The sequence below is a fragment of the Lithobates pipiens genome, unplaced genomic scaffold (assembly GCF_037356315.1).
Source record: "Lithobates pipiens isolate NorthernLeopardFrog02 unplaced genomic scaffold, aLitPip1_a1.2 Scaffold_35, whole genome shotgun sequence".
In the NCBI taxonomy this organism is placed as follows: Eukaryota; Metazoa; Chordata; class Amphibia; order Anura; family Ranidae; genus Lithobates; species Lithobates pipiens.
The window spans coordinates 9,919,064-9,942,427 of NW_027507811.1; the positions used below are offsets into that span (position 1 = coordinate 9,919,064).

Consider the following 23,364-nt stretch of genomic DNA (forward strand, 5'->3'; position numbering starts at 1 on the left):
AAAATCAGTAAATTCACTGCAAATCCAACTGAACCAAAATCCCTCCGCTCATTCCTGAGCAGTAATATATTTATATCCCCCTTGGTGGGAGGGGAGATGATCCCATCTATAAGTATATACAGTACATACACACACAGCACAAGGCCGTGCTCACACTATGAGTTTTTTTTTGGGGGGGGGTCTGTAGTTCCTCTAAGCTCCACAAGGTGGTGATCTTACTTCTACCCAGACAGGAAGTCTCTATGGAAGACCAGAAGTGATGTCAGATACAGACAGGAAGTGATGTAAGGATACAGACAGGAAGTTCTGGGTGAGAGGTGAAATAGGAGGAAGTAGAGAGAAGGCATGGCTGGAATTGGCAAAAGAGGAGGTAATAAGATATTATTTGATTATAGCTCATGTCTTTCTCTCTTATCGGTATCAAAATTGCTCTGTCCATCTTTCCCCTTTAAATGTCCCTCTTTTCAATGTGATGTACACACAGACACATTTAATTGCCCAAAAGGTTTATATTGCTCTCGATTTTTTCATCAGCTGTGAGACTATTTCGCGTATTGAACTGAACTGAAAATACTAGATCGGTGATGGCGAACCTTGGCACTCCAAATGTTTTGGAACTACATTTCCCATGATGCTCAACTACAGTTCAGAGTGCGTGAGCATCATGGGAAATGTAGTTCCAAAACATCTGGGGTGCCAAGGTTCACCATCACTGTACTAGAGTCTAAGAAGTTTGACCAAACGTCAAACCCAAATAAAAGTTTTCCCTGTAAAGGTAAATTCTTACCTCTCTGAATAGAGCTCCGTTGGCGTCTGAAGTCATCTTTAGGAACCGACACGACCGGGGAGTGCTGATCTCCTGGTCCTCCACAGAGCTCTGTGGTTCCTCTAATTGATCTCTATGACATGGCACATGGATACGGTACAAAGACAGAGTATTGGGGTCGAGATCATCAGGCTTAAAACCACAGAACGCTGGAGGAGAGGGGAGCGGGACATCAACACTCTAGGTCTAGGAGTTGGTTTCTGAAGAAGACTTTATTCAGTGTTTGGTCTTCATCAGAGTGGATACAAGTAAAGCAGAAAGACAGAACACACTGGCCTCAGGAAATATTTCCAGGAGTGTCGACCGCAGCCAATCCCTTAGCTATCCACCACCCCTTTTTGCCAATCCCTCCAGTGGCCTACACCCTCTCTGCCGAACCATCCAGTGGTCTCCATTCAGTGTCCTCCAACCCTCTCTGCCAATCCCTCTACTGGTCTCCATTCAGTGTCCTCCATCCTCTCTGCCAATCCCTCAACTGGTCTCCATTCAGTGTCCTCCATCCTCTCTGCCAATCCCTCCACTGGTCTCCATTCAGTGTCCTCCACCCCTCTCTGCCAATCCCTCCACTGGTCTCCATTCAGTGTCCTCCACCCCTCTCTGCCAATCCCTCCACTGGTCTCCATTCAGTGTCCTCCACCCCTCTCTGCCAATCCCTCCACTGGTCTCCATTCAGTGTCCTCCATCCTCTCTGCCAATCCCTCCACTGGTCTCCATTCAGTGTCCTCCACCCTCTCTGCCAATCCCTCCACTGGTCTCCATTCAGTGTCCTCCACCCTCTCTGCCAATCCCTTCACTGGTCTCCAATTCCTCTCTGCCAATCCCATCACTGGTCTCCATTCAGTGTCCTCCACCCCTCTCTGCCAATCCCTCCACTGGCCTCCATTCAGTGTCCTCCACCCCTCTCTGCCAATCCCTCCACTGGCCTCCATTCAGTGTCCTCCAACCAACAAATGGTAGGCTTTGCCCATCTCAGGAGTACAGCAGGGACGTGCGGTGAGGTGAGTGGCTGGTGAGGCACTGGCTAGTATCAGAGCCAGATACACACAGGTTACATACGCCGTGATCGTTAGAGCGATAATTCAAGCACTAGACCTCCTCTGTAACTCTAATCATGTAACCTGTAAAATTTTGTAAAGTGTCGCCTTTGGAGATTTTTAAGTACTGGCGCCATTGGCGCCATTCCACAAGTGTGGAATGACATGTTAGGTATCTATTTACTCTGCGTAACATCATCTTTCATAGTATATAAAAAAAATTGTGTTTTTTTTATTCATGAAACTGTTTCCCCCCCCCCCCCCCCAAAAATGCGTTTTGGAAAATTGCTGCTCAAATAGCTTGTAAAAAAGTATAAAATGTATAAAAAGTTGCAACGACCACCATTTTATTCCCTAAGGTGTCTGCTAAAAACGATACATATATATATATATATATATATATATATATATATATATATATATATATATGTGTGTGTGTGTATGTAGCGCCCTCTACTTTTAGGTAGGTGCTTAGTAGTGTTTTTGATAGCGTAGGATGTAGAGACAGGTAAATGGTACTTTACTATTGGTCCAAGACTCCAAGCTGTCCATTGAGCTCAGTGCCTCTGACAAGAAGTGAGGAGAGGCTCTGTGAGCTCATCCTCTTAGTCTGCTGCAATCAGAGGTTTTTTTTTTTTATTTATACCTTTTATTCACTTTTTTTTCATATATTTTGATATATCTTCACATTTTTCATTTCTCACACAATCACATCTGGTCACGTGTATTTCCACACATTTACATAATTTTTTGTGACACATTATTATTCATTGAGTATTACCTTCTTCATTTTTGTTTTGAAAATGATATTCACCAATGTCTTATAAACTGTGTTTATTCATTCACTTAATTTTCATTTTGTTATCATGGGGGTTTCAATTATTTCAAATGTTTGATTACTTTAATCACTTAACCAATCATTTCAATTATTCAATTAGAGATGGTACTTAATAAACTATCTGTGCTGTGATTGTTTGCTATGATTAACCCCTAGAGACCCGCGCTATAGCCCAATGACGGCTACAGCGCGGACCTGCTTTGCCGGGACTACGTCTATTGACGTTGTCCCGTGCACGAGCGGCCTGCTTGACCCCTGAGGGGCGCGCGCGGCGTACTCTGTGATCAGCGAGTCTATGAGACTCGCCTGTTCACGGATCGGAGCAAGGGGTCGATCCCGACCCCTTACCACGTGATCAGCTGTCAGCCAATGACAGCTGATCATGTTACACAACAGAGCCGGTCATCAGCTATTTTTCCTCCTCGCGCTTACAGCGCGAGGAGAAAAAAAAAAGCCGATCACCGGCGGCCGTGATTGGGACATCAGTCCCGATCACGGCCAGCTTATCAGTGCCCACCTGCCCCCTGCCAGTGCCACCCAAATAATAAAAAAGTGGCTCCAAACAGTGCCCACAGTGCCACCTATCAGTGCCCACAATCTGCCTCAACAACAGTGCTGCACCCCAGTGCCACATATCCATGCCTATCAGTGTCATCTACCAGTGCCGCCCAGCAGTGCCACCTATCAGTGCCCATCAGTCCCATCTATCAGTGGTACCTATCAGTGCCCCTTAGTGCCACCCATCTGTGCCATCTTATCTGTGCCCATCTTTGCCCATCAGTGCCGCCTTATCTGTGCCCATTAGTACTGCCTTATCTGTGCCTATCCGTGCCACCTTATCTGTGCCTAATAGTGCCGCCTTAACTGTGCCTATCAGTGCCCACCAGTGCAGCCTATCAGTGCCCACCAATGCAGCCTATCAGTGCCCACCAGTGCCGCCTCATCAGCGCATTTCAATGAAGGAGAAAAATGACCTGTTTGCAAAATTTTATAACAAACTAAGAAAAATTTTTTTTTATTTTTTTTTATTTTGCATTGTTTTTTGTTTGTTTAGCAAAAAATAAATCTCCCAGCTGTAATTAAATACCACCAAAAGAAAGCTCTATTTGTGGGAAAAAAATGATAAAAATTTCATTTGGGTACAGTGTTGTATGCCCACGCAAAAGTGCATCAGCGCTGAAAGCTGAAAATTGGTCTGGGCAGGAGGGGGGTTTAAGTGCCCAGTAAGCAAGTGGTTAAAGCACTACAGCTAGTGCGAAACGTCAGCGATTTTTCCTTGTTCGCTGTGTTTGTTGAGCTGTGATGTGATTTCCCAATAAAAGAAAGTGGTCTCCTGAAGATTGCTGCAGTCCAGAGCTTGTTTTTCGTCTGCTGCAATCAGAGCGTGTGTTGGCTTGTATTTAAACTGGCCGCTCTGTATGTAGCTTCTGACAGGCTGAACAAGGAGGACCGTATCTCCAGAACCATAGGTTGTAGGAGCCCCCCAAATTTACATACTCCCCCCCCCCCCACACACACACACCTCCCCATACACACACACACACACACACCCACACATTCACACATTTGGGGGTCTCTGACCCACAGTCATCGACCTACAACCCTCAAAGCCAAACGGAGCAGGCAAACTCACCTTGTCTCTGGTGAGTTCTGGTTGGGGTCCAGACTCCCAAACCTCTGTTCCACACATGTATGTGTGTTACACTAAATGTTTTATTATTTATCCAGACTGGAAACCTTAAAGATTATAATATTGTTTCCCTAAATTGGAGGACGAAGAGTATGGGGCGATGAAGGAACTTTCTGAAGAACCCAAGCATACGATGGAGCCACCTAATACCAGGAACCCACCAGAGAGATGTCCCCGTCCTCTGTACTCCCGGGATTCCACACAGGAAGATCACCCCATCCCCCACCATCATCAGGTAGATGAGGAACAATCACTGGTAGTTATACATTATACACAAGCATGTGTGTTACAATGAATTTCCTTTTATAGAGTGGAAACCTTGGGGATAATAATATTGTTGTTAAAGAAGAGTATAAAGAGGAGGATGAAGAGTATGATGTGGCAAAGGAGTATTCAAAAGGAAACAAGAATGTCACAATGCAGCCACCTAATACCAGGAACCCACCAGAGAGATGTCTACTGTGTCCTCTGTATTCCCGGGATTCCACACAGGAAGGTCACACCATCCCCCACCATCATCAGGTAGGTGAGGAACAATTATTGGTAGTTATGGTCTAAACATAAGCTTGTTTATTAAAAATGAATTTCCTATTGTATATTTAGAGTGGAAACCTCAGAGATGATAATCTTGTTAAAGAAGAACATATAGAGGGGGATGAGAAGGATGGTGGGACGACAGAGTTTTTGGAAGGACACAAGGATGTCGCCATTGAACCACCTATTAGCAGGAACCCATCAGAGAGATGCTCCAGTCCTCCTCTGTATTCCCGGGATTCCACACAGGAAGGTCACACCATCCCCCACCATCATCAGGTAGATGAAGAACAGTTATTGGTAGTGACGATTTCTACACAAGCTTGTTCGTTAAAATTAATTTCCTTTTATATATTCAGAGTGGAAACCTCGAGGATAATAATATTGCTGTTAAAGAAAAGTATAAAGAGGAGGATGAGGAGTATGGTGTGATGAAGGAGCTTTCAGAAGGACACAAGGATGTCACAATGGAGTCACCTAATACCAGGAACCCACCAGAGGGATGTCCCCGTCCTCTGTATTCTACGGATTCCACACAAAAAGATCACAACTACGCGAGGCTTCATCAGGTAGATGATGAATGATATTTGGTAGTTATGATTTATACACAAGCACGTTTCCTACAATGAATGTTGTAGAAGAATTTAGACCACCGTGTGCTTGAAAATATCATCTTTGAAAGAAAACTGCTCGATTTCCCCCATCAACACAGTCAGTATTGATTACGGAATGCCTCCCTCTGTGCTATTGTATTTTGTCAGCGTACGGTGCCCGGGAGCATTCTTGATGGAACCAATCAAGATTCAATCTGTCTATGGCCAGCCTAAACCTCTGGATTGTTATGGTCTCCCCAGGAAGTGGTGGTCTTTTTTTCTTTTTTTTTTTTTCTCCCTGCCCCTGGGGACCAAACCATTGGACACTGGCAAACACTGACTTCCCTTACCCAGAGAACCTGGTTCCCTAGAATAGATGGTTTTCTCTTTGTCAGCAGATATTGTTTTTTAGTCAATTTTCTGGGAACTGAGAATGTCTGGAGGTGTTCTTGGGATTTGATCACCTGGAGGTTGGACCTCCTCCTGAGCCTGATCCACAGCCTTCTAAGGAAGAGTCTCCATATCCCTTCCTTCAGTGTGCCATTAATCAAGCCAATGTTCTTAGAAGTGTCACCAAGATTCCTGTCCCTCGCTTCATGACTTATGGGTTCTTTACTGGAGGGGGGTCAAGATATTCTTAGAATCATGTTCCTTACTAAGGGTAGGCAGGTCCTGTAGAGTTCATCTCTCAGCCCCCCAGAGTCACCTACAGGTGTTCAGTGGATGGTTTGTCCATCCTCTTGTTTTTCTGGTGTTCCTTCACAACAGTCTGAGGTTACCCCCTTTCATCCTTCCCTACCTTTTTAGGGGTACTTCTTGTACACCACTCCCCTTTTCAGTCAGGTTGACTTCAGGGTTGGTGTCCCTGACTTCTCTTCTTCTTATGCCGCGTACACACGTAACCGACTATTCGGCGGACTTAGTCTGGCGGACTTTCCGAACGGGCTACTTGCCCACACACGGCATTTTTTTTCAGCGGACTAATACAGCGTACTAAGTCCACCGTACTATCCGCCATACTTTTGAAATGAACGGACTCGCCCACACACGCGGAGGAAAGTCCGCTCATTTTGAGTGCGGCTCCAGGTAGCCGAGACCAGTGAAGGAGGCGTCGCTGGCCCCGTCACCTGGTATCGACTTAAAGTGGAACCCCCTACGCCGAAAAAATATTCCTGCTTACATGGCATATATCCTCTTACTTTGTGTTACAACCCACCCCTCACGCCCCTCCCACTTAGCCTTTAAATTTGCCTCCATCATATGACTATTATCAAAAGCCTGATGAAGGAGCATGCATGCTCCGAAGCGACGCTTATCCCAGCCCGTCTCCTGAGGACACAGACTCCCTGAACATCAGATCAAGGGCACTACAGTGACCAGCACTACCTCGACCACTCTGACCATCCCGAGGAAATCCATGGAATAGACTAAGCCACTAACCATCGGCCAAAAAGTCAGATGCTGTGAACCCTGCACTACCGCCCTGCGAGTCGTGCCTATGGACATACGGATGAAACATTGCATCTATGATGTGCCTTTACACCACTAATTTAATGTGAGTGTTTTTAAACCATTTTTAATAAATTTGAGTAACTTTATTACTGCACTTAGAGGGCGCCGTCTCTTTCTCTATTCATTGTTTCCTAGAGCTACTTCTTGCTTTAAGACTGGCAGCCCATTAGGGTACAGCTTGTACTATAGACCCTCCTCACGGACCACCTTGATGATCTACATAGACCCTGAACCCTTCATCGTGGACAATGGTGTGTGGATATATTTAAAACCCACACAAATAAATCTATATACGCTTGCTATATAGATACGATTTATTGTTCATTTAATATCCTAATATTTTTTATTTTTTGGATTCCCAGTGAGTGCCATATTACCCCGCTGTTTTGACTACAATATGTTGTTAGTCTTCTTCTCCTCTTGGGTAGTCATGTGGTTCCACTGGTATTTATTAGGGATGGGTGGACAGTTCTGCCCAAGCATGAGTTTGGGCTGAACATTGGCTGTTCGCCTGTTCAACCACCATGCACTGCGCCGCCGCACAATGCATTGGAATCCCTGATTGGCTGAAGCAATGAAAGCTTTGCCCAATCAGGGCACAGAGCACTGTCGGAGCCATGATTGGATGCTGTCATGATGATTCTAGCCAATCATGGCTCATTGCTCTTAGTCCAGCCCCACACTGTAAAAGTATTCTTTCGATGGCGGCCATTTGCTGTGTGATATCGGTATAGAGAGATAGAACAGGGCTTAGTGCTACTAGACAGTTGCTGAACTATAGTGTGCTATTGTGATTCTACTGTCAGTGTAGAATATCAGTTTAGTGTGAATCTAGTGATAGTTCAGTTAGTGTGAGTGTAGTGACCATTCATTTTTACATTAGTGTCAGTTTATTTTGTCAGGGCAGGTTTACTGCAGTATAGTTCAGTGCGTTACTGCAAGTTTAATGCAGTATATTTCTGTGCGTTACTGCATTACATGCCATTTAACGCAGTATATTTCTGTGTGTTACTGCAAGTTTAACGGCATATATTTCAGTGCGTTATGTGCCGTTTAACGCAGTATATTTCTGTGCGTTACTGCATGTTTAACGGCATATATTTCTGTGCGTTATGTGCCGTTTAACGCAGTATATTACTGTGTGTTACTGCAAGTTTAACGGCATATATTTCAGTGCGTTATGTGCCGTTTAACGCAGTATATTTCTGTGCATTACTGCATGTTTGACGCAGTATATTGCAGTGCATCAGTGCAGTTTTACTGCAGTATATTATAGTGTGTCAGTGGAGTGTGTCTGTGTAGTGAGTACTCAGGTTAACGTGCACCAAACAACACATTCCATTGATAAAAGTGCATCCATGTAAAAAAATTTACATCTTTATTACATTTTGTTAATAAGCACCCCCCCACTTCCCCCATCATGGCTGGGAGGGCGACAAGGAGAGGCAGACGTGCCCATGGCACTGTGAGGGGGCCAGCAGCGTATATGTCCGAGTGCAAAGGTGGACATGGTCAGTCTTCCGGCAGGGCATCATTTCCTCTGTTTAGTGGTGTTGCCCATGCTATCCAGTCAAAGCATGCAGAGGAGGTGGTGGACTGGCTTACTGAACCATTCTCATCCTCCATCATCCAAGCAGAGACCAGTGTGCAGTCCCCTGCACCTGCCAGAGTGGCAAAACCTGCCTCTTTGTCCACAGCTATTCCTGCCATAGCCCCAGCATCGGGCATGGAGGAGTCAGCAGAGTTATTTGAACACAGCGTCAGCCACTTGCTCCTTGACGATGCACAGCCATTACTGTTTCATATGCTGTTCCTGAGGTTGGGGAAGGCAGGAACATGAGCCTACAGAGAGGGGAGAACACTGGTACACAAATTGGCAATCATGTTCCCCCAGCTGCAGCGTATTGCCAATTTGGCTCCAGTGATAATGAGGATGGAGGAGATGATGATGACGATGAGGTCACTGAAGAGACTTGGGTGCCGGATAGAGCAGAGGAGGAAAGTGAGGGTGAAGCACAGCCCCAACGAGGCAGCCACCATGGAAGAGTAGAGAGCAGCCACCCTATTCCATCACATTGTGGAGCTGTTATCTCCCGCCCCACTTCCCACAGCTCAGCTGTCTGGGCTTTTTTTAGTACATGTGCAGCCAATCACACTGTTGGAATTTGCAAACTTTGTCTCCAGCACATCAAGCGTGGCAAAAACACCAGCCATTTGGGTACCACATGCATGACAAGGCATTTAACCTCCCACCACTCAGCCCATTGGCAAGAGCTCCTGAAAGCCACACAAAAGGGATGCAAATCTGTTCTTCCTCCTTACTCACCTCAGACTGCCCCCGCTATACCTCATGACCTCTCAGCAGCCTCCACTGACAGGGATGATGATATACCTCAGGGTGTCCCAGATCCTTGCAGCACACTACCAGCTGCAGTCTATAGCCGGCAAATTTCTCTGCCCCATCTCCTGCAGCGGGTTAAAAAAAAAAAAATACAGTCCCTGCCACCCACATGCACAGCATCTAAATGCAAGCTTGTCAAAACAGCTGTCCCTACGTCTGCCTTTCCGGCTGGTGGATTCTGCCCTCTTCTGTGAATTTGCAGAATGTGCTGTACCACAATGGCAGGTTCCCAGTCGCTATTTTTTTTTTTTCATGTAAGGCCATTCCAGCTCTGTACCATCACGTGGAAGGCAATGTTGTGGCATCGTTGGGCAAGGCAGTCGGCTGCAAAGTCCATGTTACTGCTGACACGTGGTCCAGCAAGCATGGTCAGGGATGATATATTTCATTCACAGCACACTCGGTAACTCTGCTTGCAACTCAGAAGGATGCAGGAAAGGGCTCAGTGCTGCAGCTTGTTGTGCTGCCACGTCTCCATACAGCTTGTGGTGATGATGCAAGATTTGTCAGCTCAACCCCTTCCCCCTCCTCCTCATCCATGACCTCCTCTGCTGAATTGTCCTATGAACCACAAGTACCCCTAAGCATTCAAGGGACTATTCAATGAGTCAGGCTAAAAGGTGCCATGCGGTGCTTCAGCTGGTGTGTCTAGGGGACAGGAACCACACCAGAGTAGATATTCTTGCAGCTTTGCAGGGACAGGCCCAGAGGTGGTTCGCACCATGAGAGCTGGAGCCAGGAATGGTGTTGTGCAATAATGGCACAAACCTCCTGTCTGCCCTTGAAAGTTGACACATGAACCATGCCTGGCACATGCCTTCAATTTGGCGGTGCAGCGTTTCTTTATCCAGGCTTGGGAGATCTGCTAAAGCAGGCCAGAAGAGTCTTTAGCCATTTCATGTGGTCATACACAGCCAGTGCTCGGTTGGCTGAAATTCAGCGGGAATTCCTCCTGCCCTTAAACCGCCTGATTTGTGACATACCCACAAGGTGGAACTTGACTTTGGCAATTCTGCATCGGCTGCACATGCAGCAGAGGGCGGCCAATGAGTACCTGTGTGAGTATGGCACAACGACAGTCTCAGGCCGGCTTGGCTTTTTTTGATTGCTCAGTGACCCCCAAGGAGTCTGCTTCTCATGCCTCTGCAAATTTGCGGTGCATGGGCTCCCTCATACTTCAAAGCCTGCGAAAGGACTTAAGAATACGTGGCATAAAAGAGAAGGATCGCTATTGGTTGGCATCCCTCCTTGACCACCGTTACAAGGGGAACGTTTCAGAACTCATCCTGTCCCCACAGAGAGTGCAGAATATAAATCTCTTGAGGACACCTTTAGAGAGAAGTTTATCTTAAGCCGCGTACACACGGGCGGACTGTATGGCCAACTTAGTCCGTCAGACAATCCGACGGACAGTCCGTCCTACTTTCGAATGAACGGACTTGACCACACACGATGAACAAACAGTCCGTTGAAAGCTTGCGCGATGACGTGTACAGCACGTACGACGGGACTAGAAATAGGACGTCCAATACACAGCAATGCAACCTTCCGCCGTGTAAATCCTTTCTGAGCATGCGCCATACTTAGTCTTTCCAACTAGCCTACTCCCGAGCGGATTGTCCGCTGAAACCAAAGTTGGACGGACAATATTACGGAAATTCCGAAATACTTAGTCCGCCAGACTTCACGCTGAAAAAGTCCGCTGAAGCCACACACGAGCGGACTGTCCGCTGAAATGTGTTTCGGCGGACTAAGTTGGACAGACAGTCCGCCCGTGTGTACGCGGCTTAACACTTTTCCTGACTCTGGTAGATTGCAGTGTCGTGGAAAACGTCGTTTTGAGGCTTCTGTTGGTAAAGAGAGGAGTGGTAAAGAAGTAGGCCGCCTAAGTGATGCATTTCACAATTTTTTTACTCCTGGCTGCTCAGGGCTGTCAGCTTCCACATACCATCGGCAGCCTCTGCATAACATTGTGGGCGATTATCTAGGGGCAAAAACAGAGATGGAGAGCTTTCCAGTTGACGATCCACAGGCTTACTGGGTCATGAGAATAGACCGCTGGCCAGAATTTGCCCAGTATGCAATTGAGCTCCTGGGCTGCCCTGCATCCAGCGTGCTTTCCGATTCAGTGCTGCTGGAGGTTTCTGTCCACAGACTCTGTGGGCCGTGTGACATTTATCAAAGTGAATAAGTCCTGGATTACCAGCAGCTACAAAGCCCCCGATGCTGATTATGTGTTTTTGGCATGCAAAATCTCTGCAGGACTTCTAGGCTGCCTAGAGTTGTGGGTGTTTGATTTCATCTGGAATTTTTTTTAAATTTTATTTTTTGGTGTAGGTTTGATTGGCACAATGAACATCCAAAGTCCAATTTTTCCACACCTATTTAACAGGTGCATATCATTTCAATTTTTGACAGCAAGGCCAATACTTGCTTTCATCAAGGATATCGCTATAGCATGGGTGCACAACCTGTAGCCCTCCAGCTGTTGCGGAACTACAAGTCCCATGAGTTATTGCAAGCCACTGACAGTTACAAGCTTGACTCCCAAAAGCAGAGGCATGATGGGAATTCTAGTTTCGCAACAGCTGGAGGGCCACAGGTTGAGCACCCATGCTCTATAGGATTACGGTGTGAAGGCCGCAGTTACCTCTATCCAAAGTCTGAGGAAGAGACACCGGAATTTATCCAAAAAATCTCTAATCTTGTTTCCAGTGCACTACATTATGGCCTCATTGTACAGACTGGCTCCCCAAGCCGTTTCTTACAAAATAAAGCTTGCAGGGAAAATGCAATTATTGCTGCAGCATCTTCTATACACAATACAGATGTGCCCACTGGGGGGAATAAGGGGACCCCCCCCCCCGGCATTATATTGAAAGGTATTTTTCATTTTTTACGCTTCCACTTTAAGCATCAATAAATCACTGCTGATTTTAAAATTGTATGCCCAATTACTTGCATATAAGCCTTGAAAATTGACACTTTTTTAAAAAAAATTCCAGTTCGGGTCCCATAGACTTCAATTGGGTTTGTTATCCAGGGGTCGTTTGTCCCTTCTCTAGTTTTGATGGGTTTTTGGTTTCATAGTCTCTTGCTGGTTGAGGTTCGGGTGGAGTCGTCCCCCCTTGGCAGTGATCTTTTCTGTCCATGTCTGAGTGTAGGCTAGGTAGAGGCTGCTGTATATCCTCCAACCTGAAGGTGGCACTGTGCTTTTTGTTCAGGCTAGCAGGAGCTCATTGAGGACTATTTGTCCCCGGGTATGGGCTACAGACAGCCATCTTGGGGAGGACAGCAGTCCTATTGGATCTTGAAATCCCATGAGACTCGAAACAACCATCTTGACTGAGAATTTCAAAATGAGTGGGATTCTGCATCATTAGGGGGTGTCTGGAGTGTGGGAGTAAGGTTGATTCTCTGTAGCCTTCCATTGGTCATTGGCAGCTTCCCCTGTCTTGCTGGACGCTTTGTCTCCTCTGGTTCAGGATTGGGGGTTTTTCTTTCTGCTAGTTCTCAGTTCCCAGGCACTTTTGGTCCTACCCCTGGCTGTTGTCTACCCCTCAGATGACAGCTATAGTGTCTGGCCACCTGCGTTAGGGGTAAGCGTGACACTGTGTCCTTCAATGGACAATGGACCTACCACTGGCTGTTGTCCACCCCTTCATTTGACTGCTTTTGGTTGTCCTGATTGTATCTGAATTCCTGCGTTCCCTCAATGGACATACATAGAGGGACGCAGGAATTCAGATACGATCGAATTCTTGTAGTCCATTAAAGGACACAGGTCCCAAAACCTTTTGTGATTTTATGCTCTTGGCCTTGGTACTGCTTTTCCACAAACCTAAGGAATACTGGGTTAAGGATAAGTTAGATGGGGGCTGGCTTACAATGTTTCCGTTTACAAGGAACTCAAACCTCCAGTAGGCGGCAGTATCACCTGACTGTTTTTGATTACAAAAAGCATTAAAAGCTATTCATTCGCTGCAATTTTTTTTGGTTTAGGGTAAAAAAATTATTTTCATAAACGTTGAAGGTAAAGTGGAAGAGTACGTGACGGATGATCAGCAATATACGGAGGAGGCTGGAATGATAATGATATTCATAGAGGAGGACACTCCTACAGATATCCGCACAGGTGAGCCAGAATATATTCTTCTCTTATCTCTGCTCTGTTACTGCTCACTGATTGGTCCAGAGTAGGGTGGGAAATAAGCTATAGAAGGCTAGGCCTATGGCGGTAGTGGGTCACGTGACCCAGTGCCTAGGCTTGTGGGTGTGTGAAGAGCATGGACCTCCCAGTCCCCCATTGGTTCCTGCTCTTCTGACAAGGCTGTGTAAATGTAGAAGTGATCTGGGAGGACCAAAGAACCTTTGACTGAAGAGGGGGGAAAAGTCCCGGCTGGTTGGGACCTCCACAGAGAACATCTCCTCACTCATATCTACCTGATCCAGATGGGATCTTGATGGAAGTGAACTAACCCTCTCATATCTATTGATGATGTTTTTATATTTTTCCAGGACACGCCATGGAGAAACCCTCGAAGGATCGTCTCACTTTATCTCCAGGTTGTAGAATGGAAGATGAGGACATCACAGGAGATTGTGGAGGAGAAAAGACAATGATCTCCACTATGGATTGTGGACTTCACAGTGTGGATAGACCATGGAATCCCTCCGACTCTGTGGGGGATGGGGCCGGGATTCAGGGGGAGGAGACATTTCCCTGTCCTCGGTGTGAGGAAAGCTTTAGCTCAGGTTCAGCTCTTTTTCTACATCAGGAAACTCACAGGGAGGGTAGGCTTCATACCTGTTCTGAGTGCGGTAAATGTTTTAGGAGTAAATCAAAACTCGTTTTACATCTGAGGTCTCACACGGGGGAGAAGCCGTTTTCCTGTCCCGAGTGCGGAAAATGTTTCTCAAATAAGTGCAATCTTATTAGTCACCAGAGAGTGCACACAGGCGAGAGACCGTATCTCTGCTCCGAGTGCGGGAAATGTTTTTCGCAGCAGGGCACTCTTTATGCACACAAGAAGTGGCACACTGGCGAGAAGCCATATTGCTGTCCTGAGTGCGGAAAACGTTTTTCGCTAAAGTATAGGTTTACGAAACATCAGATGGGTCATATGAAAAAAAGAGCCGTTTCCCCGTTCTGAGTGCGGGAAATTTCATGTACAGAAATCAGTCCTTGTCAGACACCAAAGATCTCACACCAGGGAGACGCCGTACTCCTGCCCTGAGTGCGGGAAATGTTTCTCGCACAAGTCTTCCCTTACCAAGCATCAGAGAACACACACAACCGTCTAGTAGTATTCGTTTCCCGAGTGCGGGAAATGTCTTCTATATAAATTCTATTTTGCCGTACACCTTATTTTCTGTTATAAAACATATCAAATAAAAATGTCGGGGCGGTACAGAAACCCCCATATTGGAAAGTAGACACCCCGATGTAATTTCATTTTTTTTTTGCCACAATTTTTCGGGAAATGAAAAAACATGAAGGTGATGAGGGGGGTCAAACACGGAGTTTGGCAACGGAGCGCTAAATCCGTTATTGTATGCGGGGATGGTGCAAGGATTTCTATCTATAAAGGCGACGGTGCATTTTGCTACCCCCTTCCTTATCATCCTCCCGCCACACCCTCCATGCATTGGTACCTCCTTCACCTTGCAACCGTAATGTGATAGAACGCTAGATTACGCCCACGCTGCTCACCACATGTGACATTGCTAGTTTCTCCAGCTCTGCTGATGCTCTGGTTTGCTGATCTTCCTCTCTCACCTCCTGCTATCTTGCTACCACACTGCTCACCACATGTGACTTCTGCTAGTTTCTGTTGCTCCGAGGTCCCCAGCTCTGCTGATCCTCCTCTCTTACCTCCTGCTATATTGCTCCCACACTGCTCACCACATGTGACATTGCTAGTTTCTCCTGCTCCGGTCCCCCTGCTCTGCTGATCCTCTGGTTTGCTGATCCTGCTCTCTCACCTCCCTCTATATTGTTCCCGTACTGCTCACCATATGTGAATTCTGCTAGTTTCTCCTGCTCCGGTCCCCCAGCTCTGCTGATCCTCTGGTTTGCTGAACCTCATCTCTCACCTCCCCCTATATTCCCGTACTGCACACCAGGTGTGACATCTGTTAGTTTCTCTTGCTCCGGGCCCCCAGCTCTGCTGATCCTCCTCTCTCACCTCCTGCTATATTGCTCCCACGCTGCTCACCACATGTGACATTGCTAGTTTCTCCTGCTCCGGTCCCCCGTCTCTGCTGATCCTCTGGTCTGCCGATTCTTCTCTCTCACCTCCTGCTATATTGTTCCCGTACTGCTCACCATATGTGAATTCTGCTAGTTTCTCCCGCTCCGGTCCCCCAGCTCTGCTGATCCTCTGGTTTGCCGATCCTCCTTCTGTATTTTTCCCATGCTGCTCACCACATGTAACCTCTGCTAGTTTATCCAGCTCTGCTGATGCTCTGGTTTGCTGATCTTCCTCTCTCACCTCCTGCTATATTGCTACCACACTGCTCACCACATGTGACTTCTGCTAGTTTCTGTTGCTCCGAGGCCCCCAGCTCTGCTGATCCTCCTCTCTTACCTCCTGCTATATTGCTCCCACACTGCTCACCACATGTGACATTGCTAGTTTCTCCTGCTCAGGTCGCCCAACTCTGCTGATCCTCTGGTTTGCTGATCCTGCTCTCTCACCTCCCTCTATATTGTTCCCGTACTGCTCACCATATGTGAATTCTGCTAGTTTCTCCTGCTCCGGTCCCCCAGCTCTGCTGATCCTCTGGTTTGCTGAACCTCATCTCTCACCTCCCTCTACATTGTTCCCGTACTGCTCACCAGCTGTGACATCTGCTAGTTTCTCTTGTTCCGGGCCCCCAGCTCTGCTGATCCTCCTCTCTCACCTCCTGCTATATTGCTCCCACGCTCCTCACCACATGTGACATTGCTAGTTTCTCCTGCTCCGGTCCCCCGTCTCTGCCGATCCTTCTCTCTCACCTCCTGCTATATTGTTCCCGTACTGCTCACCATATGTGAATGCTAGTTTCTCCCACTCCGGTCCCCCGTCTCTGCTAATCCTCTGGTCTGCTGATCCTCCTCTCTCACCTTCTGCTATAATGCTCCCACACTGCTCACCACTCGTGACATTGTTAGTTACTCCTGCTCTGCCCCCCCCCCCCCCCCCCAGCTCTGCTAATCATCTGTTTTGCCAATCCTCCTCTCTCACCTCCTGCAGTATTGCTCCCATATTGCTCACCACATGTGACATTGCTAGTTTCTCCTTCTCCGGGCTCCCAGCTCTGCTGATCCTCTGGTTTGCCGATCCTCCTCTCTCACCTCCCGCTATATTGCTCCCACGCTGCTCACCACGTGTCATTCATAATTTTTCCTGCTCCTGTCCCCCAGCTCTCCTGTTCCTCTGGTTTGCCGACCCTCCTCTCTCACCTCCCACTATATTGCTTCCACATTGCTCACTGCATGTGACATTGCTAGTTTCTCCTGCTCCGGTCCACCAGCTCTGCTGATCCTCTGGTTTGCCCATCCTCCTCTCTCACCTCCCGCTATATTGCTCTCGCGCTGCTTATTGAAAGTAAATGGTAGGTATTCTGGATGACCACCCTTCTATAGGTACACCAACAGGGCCCTCAGATATCTGGACGAGAAGCAGGTTGGGCATTCGTAAAATGTCTGCTTTTATTAGGTGCGTATACAGCTTATATATGGTTCAGCTTACCAATCAAAAAAGAGAGGGGGGGGGGGGGGAGTACAGTGCTGTGCAAGCAGTTTTCTGCGCATTCCTTCATAATTGCAAGCTTAAGCTAATATGGATTCACAATGGTTTGGGCATATTATTACACTTATTACATGTGGCATTGCTAGTTTCTCCTACTCCGGTCCCCCAGCTCTGCTGGTCCTCTGGTTAGACGATCCTTCTCTCTCACCTCCTGCTATATTGCTCCCACGCTGCTCACCACATGTAACATTACTAGTTTCTCCTGCTCCGGTCCCCCAGCTCTGATGATCCTCTGGTTTGCTGATCCTCCTCTCTCACCTCCTGCAATATTGCTCCCACGTTGCTCACCACATGTGACATTGCTAGTTTCTCCTTCTCTGGTCCCCCAGCTCTGATGATCCTCTGGTTTGACGATCCTCCTTTCACACCTCCTGCAATATTGCTCCCATGCTGCTTACCACATGTAACATTACTAGTTTCTCCTGCTCCGGTCCCCCAGCTCTGCTGATCCTCTGGTTTGCTGATCCTCCTCTCTCACCTCCTGCAATATTGCTCCCACGTTGCTCACCACATGTGACATTGCTAGTTTCTCCTTCTCCGGGCCCCCAGCTCTGGTTTGGCGTTCCTCCACTCTCACCTCCCGCTATATTGCTCCCACGCTGCTCACCATGTGTGACATGAGGTTCCCACTTGCATCTGTATTACAACTAAAGGGTTTGTTATGGTATTTGGGGGAACCTCGCTCTTTACTATTGCTTGAGCTTCACCTCATAATTCATTAATTATTCAGTTGTGGAGGAACCACCACACCACTTTTTAAGTGTGTGTGTGGGTGTTCCCTATAATGTATAGCAGACCCTCATTTAGGATAAGGGTCTGGTATAGATAAAGTCCCTGGAATATATTTCTATCCCACAAGCTAACCACCTCTGAGCGAACCCGTTCTGATGTCACCATATACCTAAAACTTCATCGCCAATCAACACCCCAATCACAGCAACTAACTGAAACCCTAAGGAGATAAAGGTACGAATTGTGCTCAAAAACAGAAGGGGATGAATAATCACTGATTGGTTACTAGGGGTGGATTCAGGGGCATCACAGGTCTTGCAAAGCAACATGGGAAGGTTTTTTATCACGGTAGAGAGTTCTTCTCAAAACAACTTTTCCCTAAGTATCTCTGCATGAAAAATTTGAGGGTAATCACAACAAGTAAAAATACGTAATTTCACTGCAAAATCAACAGACCCAAAATCCATCCACTCATCCTTAGCGGTAATATATTTCTATCGCCCCTTGGTGGGAGTGGAGATGACCCCCATCTATAATAGGGTGACCAGACATCCCGGTTTCCGGGGACAGTCCCCGGATTGAGGACACTTTCCCCGGACCAAGTTTGTCCCTGGTTTTGTCCCTGGGTTGGATTTGAACAGGGGCTGGGGCAAATTCAAAGACAGTCAGTGCATAATAAAAAAAAAAAAATCTGAATTACACCCCCCCCCCCCCCCGCTCTGCTGCTCCTACTAGCTTAGGGGAGTGTACTTTTTTCCGTTATCTATGCCCCTTTTTGATGATCATATGCTGGTCGGAGCGGAGGGAATATTTCTTCAGTTTCGGGTGCATGCCCATTCAGCTCCGCTCGCATGTTCTTCTGCCTTGGCTCAAGTCCCGGCCAACCGCCTACCTGCTTATCTCCTTGCCTTCCCTGACGGAGTGATTTTCTTATGATCCCCACCCAGTAGCAGTGGGGGGGGGGGGGGGGGGGGGGGCTCGGAGAGTAAGACTTGACAGGCTGTGAGTGCTGGCGTCAGAGGTGATGGGCAGAGAGCACTGATTGCTGCCATTACTAGTAAAAAAAAAAAATATACATATGTCCCAGGATTTCATTTAAAAAATCTGGTCACCTTAATCTATAAGGATATACAGTACATAAACACACAGCACGAGGCCGTGTTCACACTACGAGACATTACTCGGGGCTGCAGTTCCTTTGAGCTCCACAAGATGGTGGTCTCACTTCTACCCAGACAGGAAGTCTCTACGGAAGGCAGGAAGTGATGTCAGAAACAGACAGGAAGTCATGCAAAGATACAGACAGGAAGTTCTGGGTGAGAGGTGAAATAGGAGGCAGTAAAGAGAAGACATTGCTGGCATTAGCAACAGAAGAGGTAATAAGATCTTATATTATCATAGCTCACGTCCTTCTCTTCTTATCAGGATCCAAATTGCTCTGTCCATCTTTCCCCTTTAAATGTTCCTCTTTTCAATCTGATGTACATACAGACACATTTACCTACCCAAAGTGTTTATATTGCTCTCGATTTTGTATCAGCCTTCAGACTTTCACGTATTGAACTGAAAATTCTAGAATTTAAGAAAAGTTTGACCAAACGTCAATCCCCCCCAAAAAAATATTTCCCTGTAAAGGTAAATTCTTACTTCTCTGGCCGAAGTCTTCTTCAGAAACCGGCGTGACTGGGGAGTGCCGATCTCCTGGTCCTCCACAGAGCTCTGTGATTCCTCTTGTTGATCTCTATGGTATTTGGGGTTGAGATCATGAGGCTTAAAGCCACAGAGGCCATGGGCAAAGAGCGCTGATTGCTGGCATTGCTAGTAAAATATATATATATACATATATATATATATATATATATATATATGTGTCTCCGGAATTCATTTTAAAAATCTGGTCACCTTCATCTATAAGAATATACAGTACATACACACACAGCACGAGGCCGTGTTCACACTGCAAGACGTTGCTCGGGGCTGCAGTTCCTTTGAGCTCCACAAGATGGTGGTCTCACTTCTACCCAGACAGGAAGTCTCTATGGAAGACAGGAAGTGATGTCAGAAACAGACAGGAAGTCATGCAAAGATATAGACAGGAAGTTCTGGGTGAGAGGTGAAATAGGAGGAAGTAGAGAGAAGACATTGCTGGTATTAGCAACAGAAGAGGTAATAAGATTTTCTATTATCATAGCTCACGTCCTTCTCTCTTATCAGGATCCAAATTGCTCTGTCCATTTCCCCTTTAAATGTTCCTCTTTTCAATCTGATGTACATGCAGACACATTTAACTGCCCAAAGTGTTTATATTGCGCTCGATTTTTTTTTATCAGCCTTCAGACTCTTTCACGTATCGAACTGAAAATTCTAGAATTTATGAAAAGTTTGACCAAACGTCAATCCCCCCAAAAAAATATTTACCTGTAAAGGTAAATTCTTACTTCTCTGAACGGAGCTCCGACGCTGGCCGAAGTCTTCTTCAGAAACCGGCGTGACTGGGGAGTGCCGATCTCCTGGTCCTCCACAGAGCTCTGTGATTCCTCTCGTTGATCTCTATGGTATTTGGGGTTGAGATCATGAGGCTTAAAGCCACAGAGGCTATGGGCAGAGAGCGCTGATTGCTGCCATTGCTAGTAAAAATATATATATATATGTCCCCGGATTTCATTTTAAAAATCTGGTCACCTTAATCTATAAGGATATACAGTACATACAGACACAGCACAAGGCCGTGTTCACACTACGAGACGTTGCTTGGGGCTGCAGTTCCTTTGAGCTCCACAAGATGGTGGTCTCACTTCTACCCAGACAGGAAGTCTCTACGGAAGGCAGGAAGTGATGTCAGAAACAGACAGGAAGTCTCTATGGAAGACAGGAAGTGATGTCTGAAACAGACAGGAAGTCATGCAAAGATAGAGACAGGAAGTTCTGGGTGAGAGGTGAAATAGGAGGAAGTAGAGAGAAGACATTGCTGGCATTAGCAACAGAAGAGGTAATAAGATCTTATATTCTTTCTTATCGGGATCCAAATTGCTCTGTCCATCTTTCCACTTTAAATGTTCCTCTTTTCAATCTGATGTACATACAGACACATTTAACTGCCCAAAGTTTGACCAGAAGTCAATCCCCCCAAAAAAATATTTCCTTGTAAAGGTAAATTCCTACTTCTCTGAAAGGAGCTCCGATGCCGGCTGAAGTCTTCTTTAGAAACCTACACGACTGGGGAGTGCCGATCTCCTGGTCCTCCACAGAGCTCTGTGATTGCTCTCGTTGATCTCTATGGTATTGGGGTTGAGATCATGAGGCTTAAAGCCACAGAGGCCATGGGCAGAGAGTGCTGATTGCTGCCATTACTAGTAAAAAAAATATATATATATATGTCCCCGGATTTAATTTTTAAAAAATCTGGTCACCTTAATCTACAAGGATATACAGTACATACACACACAGCATGAGGCCGTGTTCACACTACGAGACGTTTCTCGGGGCTGCAGTTCCTTTGAGCTCCACAAGAAGGTGGTCTCACTTCTACCCAGACAGGAAGTCTCTATGGAAGACAGGAAGTGATGTCTGAAACAGACAGGAAGTCATGCAAAGATATAGACAGGAAGTTCTGGGTGAGAGGTGAAATAGGAGGAAGTAGAGAGAAGACATTGCTGGCAGTAGCAACAGAAGAGGTAATAAGATCTTATATTATCATAGCTCACGTCCTTCTCTCTTATCAGGATCCAAATTGCTCTGTCCATTTCCCCTTTTCAATCTGATGTACATACAGACACATTTAACTGCCCAAAGTGTTTATATTGCGCTCAATTTTTTTTAGAGGTCGACCGATATGGGTTTTTCTCTGGCCGATGCCGATATTTAGAAATCATGGAGGCCGATAGCCGATATATGATGCCGATTTTTTTGGGCCGATATGTTAGGCAGATTTTATTTTATTTTATTTATTTTTAATCCCCCTTGATCTAACACACCTTTCCCACTGGGGCGTTTTTTAAGGCGCTTTTGGGCTAAAAATAGCGCCTGTAAAGTGCCTGCAAAATGGCTCCCCTGCAGTCTGTGTGAAAGATAGAGTGCTTTCACACTGAGGCGCTGCGCTGGCAGGATCTTAAAAAAAAAAGTCCTGCAAGCAGCACGTTTGGAGTGGTGTATACCCCTCCTCCACCACTCCTGCCCATTGATATGAATGGGCACCACTGCCGAAGTGCATGCAATGCGATTTGGCATCGGTGCTTAATGGGCGCATTTAACCTCTTCCTTGGCCGCTAGCTGGGCTATATGTGCCCCACTAGCAGCCAAATAGCACCGCTAAAATGATGGTAAAGAGCCGCTAAAACTTGCGTTTTACCATCAACGTCTGCCCACTCCAGTGTGAAAGCAGTCTTCATAAGTGATACAGAAAATTTCTTACACTTAAAGCGGAGGTCCACCCTAAAATGGACCTTCCGCTCATCGGAACCCTCCCCCCCTCCGGCGCCACAATTGGCACCTTTCAGGGGGGAGGGGGGGTGCAGTTACCTGAATAATCCAGGTAACTGCACCCACTTCCGGGCTAGCTCTCTGCGGAAAGGGGCATACATTACGCCCCTTTCCGCAAGTGCCCGCCCCCTTCCGCAAGTGCCCCGCTGCCTGCTGGGAAACACACAAATCCCAGAGGCAGCGGGGACCGTCCTCATTGCGCAGCGCGGCTCACGCATGCGCAGTAGGGAACCGAGAAATTAAGCCGAAAGGCTCCATTTCCTGATTCCCATACCCAAGATGGCGGCGGCGGCAGCACTCGAGTGTCGATCTAGAGATCGGCTTCGAGTGCCGACATCGCGGGCGCGCTGGACAGGTAAGTGTCATTATTTTAAAAGTCAGCAGCTGCAGTATTTGTAGCTGCTGGCTTTAAAAAAAAAAAAAAAACGCGGAGTCCCGGCGGACTCCCGCTTTAAACATTTATTAAACAAAACAAACCTCCAATCAGTTTACTTGTATGTATGATCTAGATTAAAAAAAACAAAAAACCTATATGTTAAATAAAAACAGGTAGTCAAAACTTTTGGACAAAAAAAAAAAAAAATGGGCTAACTTTACTGTTTTTATTTTATTTTTATTTTTTAAAAGGTGTATTTTTTTCCCAAAAAAATGCATTTGAAAGACCTCTGTGCAAATGCCGTGTGATATAAAATATTGCAACAACCGCTATTTTATTCCCTAGGATCTCTGCTAAAAAAATATATACATTTTTTGGGGGATCTAAGTGATTTTCTGGCAGAAAATACAGGATTTTTACTTGTAAGCAACAAGTGTCAGAAAAGATTTAGTCTTTAAATGGTTAAACTGAGAACTTCTACACACAGAGATGATTTCATTCATTCAGAAGTGTAAACATTGTATCATTTAGTTCTTTTCTTGGCAGTCTGCCC

The 23,364-nt window shown here is 46.4% G+C and overlaps 1 protein-coding gene across 1 annotated transcript in view; it reads left to right on the plus strand.

Moving 5' to 3' along the window:
• Positions 1-303: 303 nt before the first annotated feature.
• The window catches only part of LOC143955476 (uncharacterized), a 65,473-nt gene continuing 42,412 nt past the window's right edge, over positions 304-23,364 (plus strand). The window contains 8 exon segments of the mRNA XM_077465517.1: positions 304-370; positions 4,471-4,623; positions 4,698-4,910; positions 4,992-5,201; positions 5,282-5,491; positions 13,431-13,563; positions 13,947-14,563; positions 14,565-14,726. Of these exon segments, the coding sequence (XP_077321643.1) occupies positions 4,489-4,623; positions 4,698-4,910; positions 4,992-5,201; positions 5,282-5,491; positions 13,431-13,563; positions 13,947-14,563; positions 14,565-14,726 (1,680 nt within the window). The 5' untranslated portion in view covers positions 304-370; positions 4,471-4,488.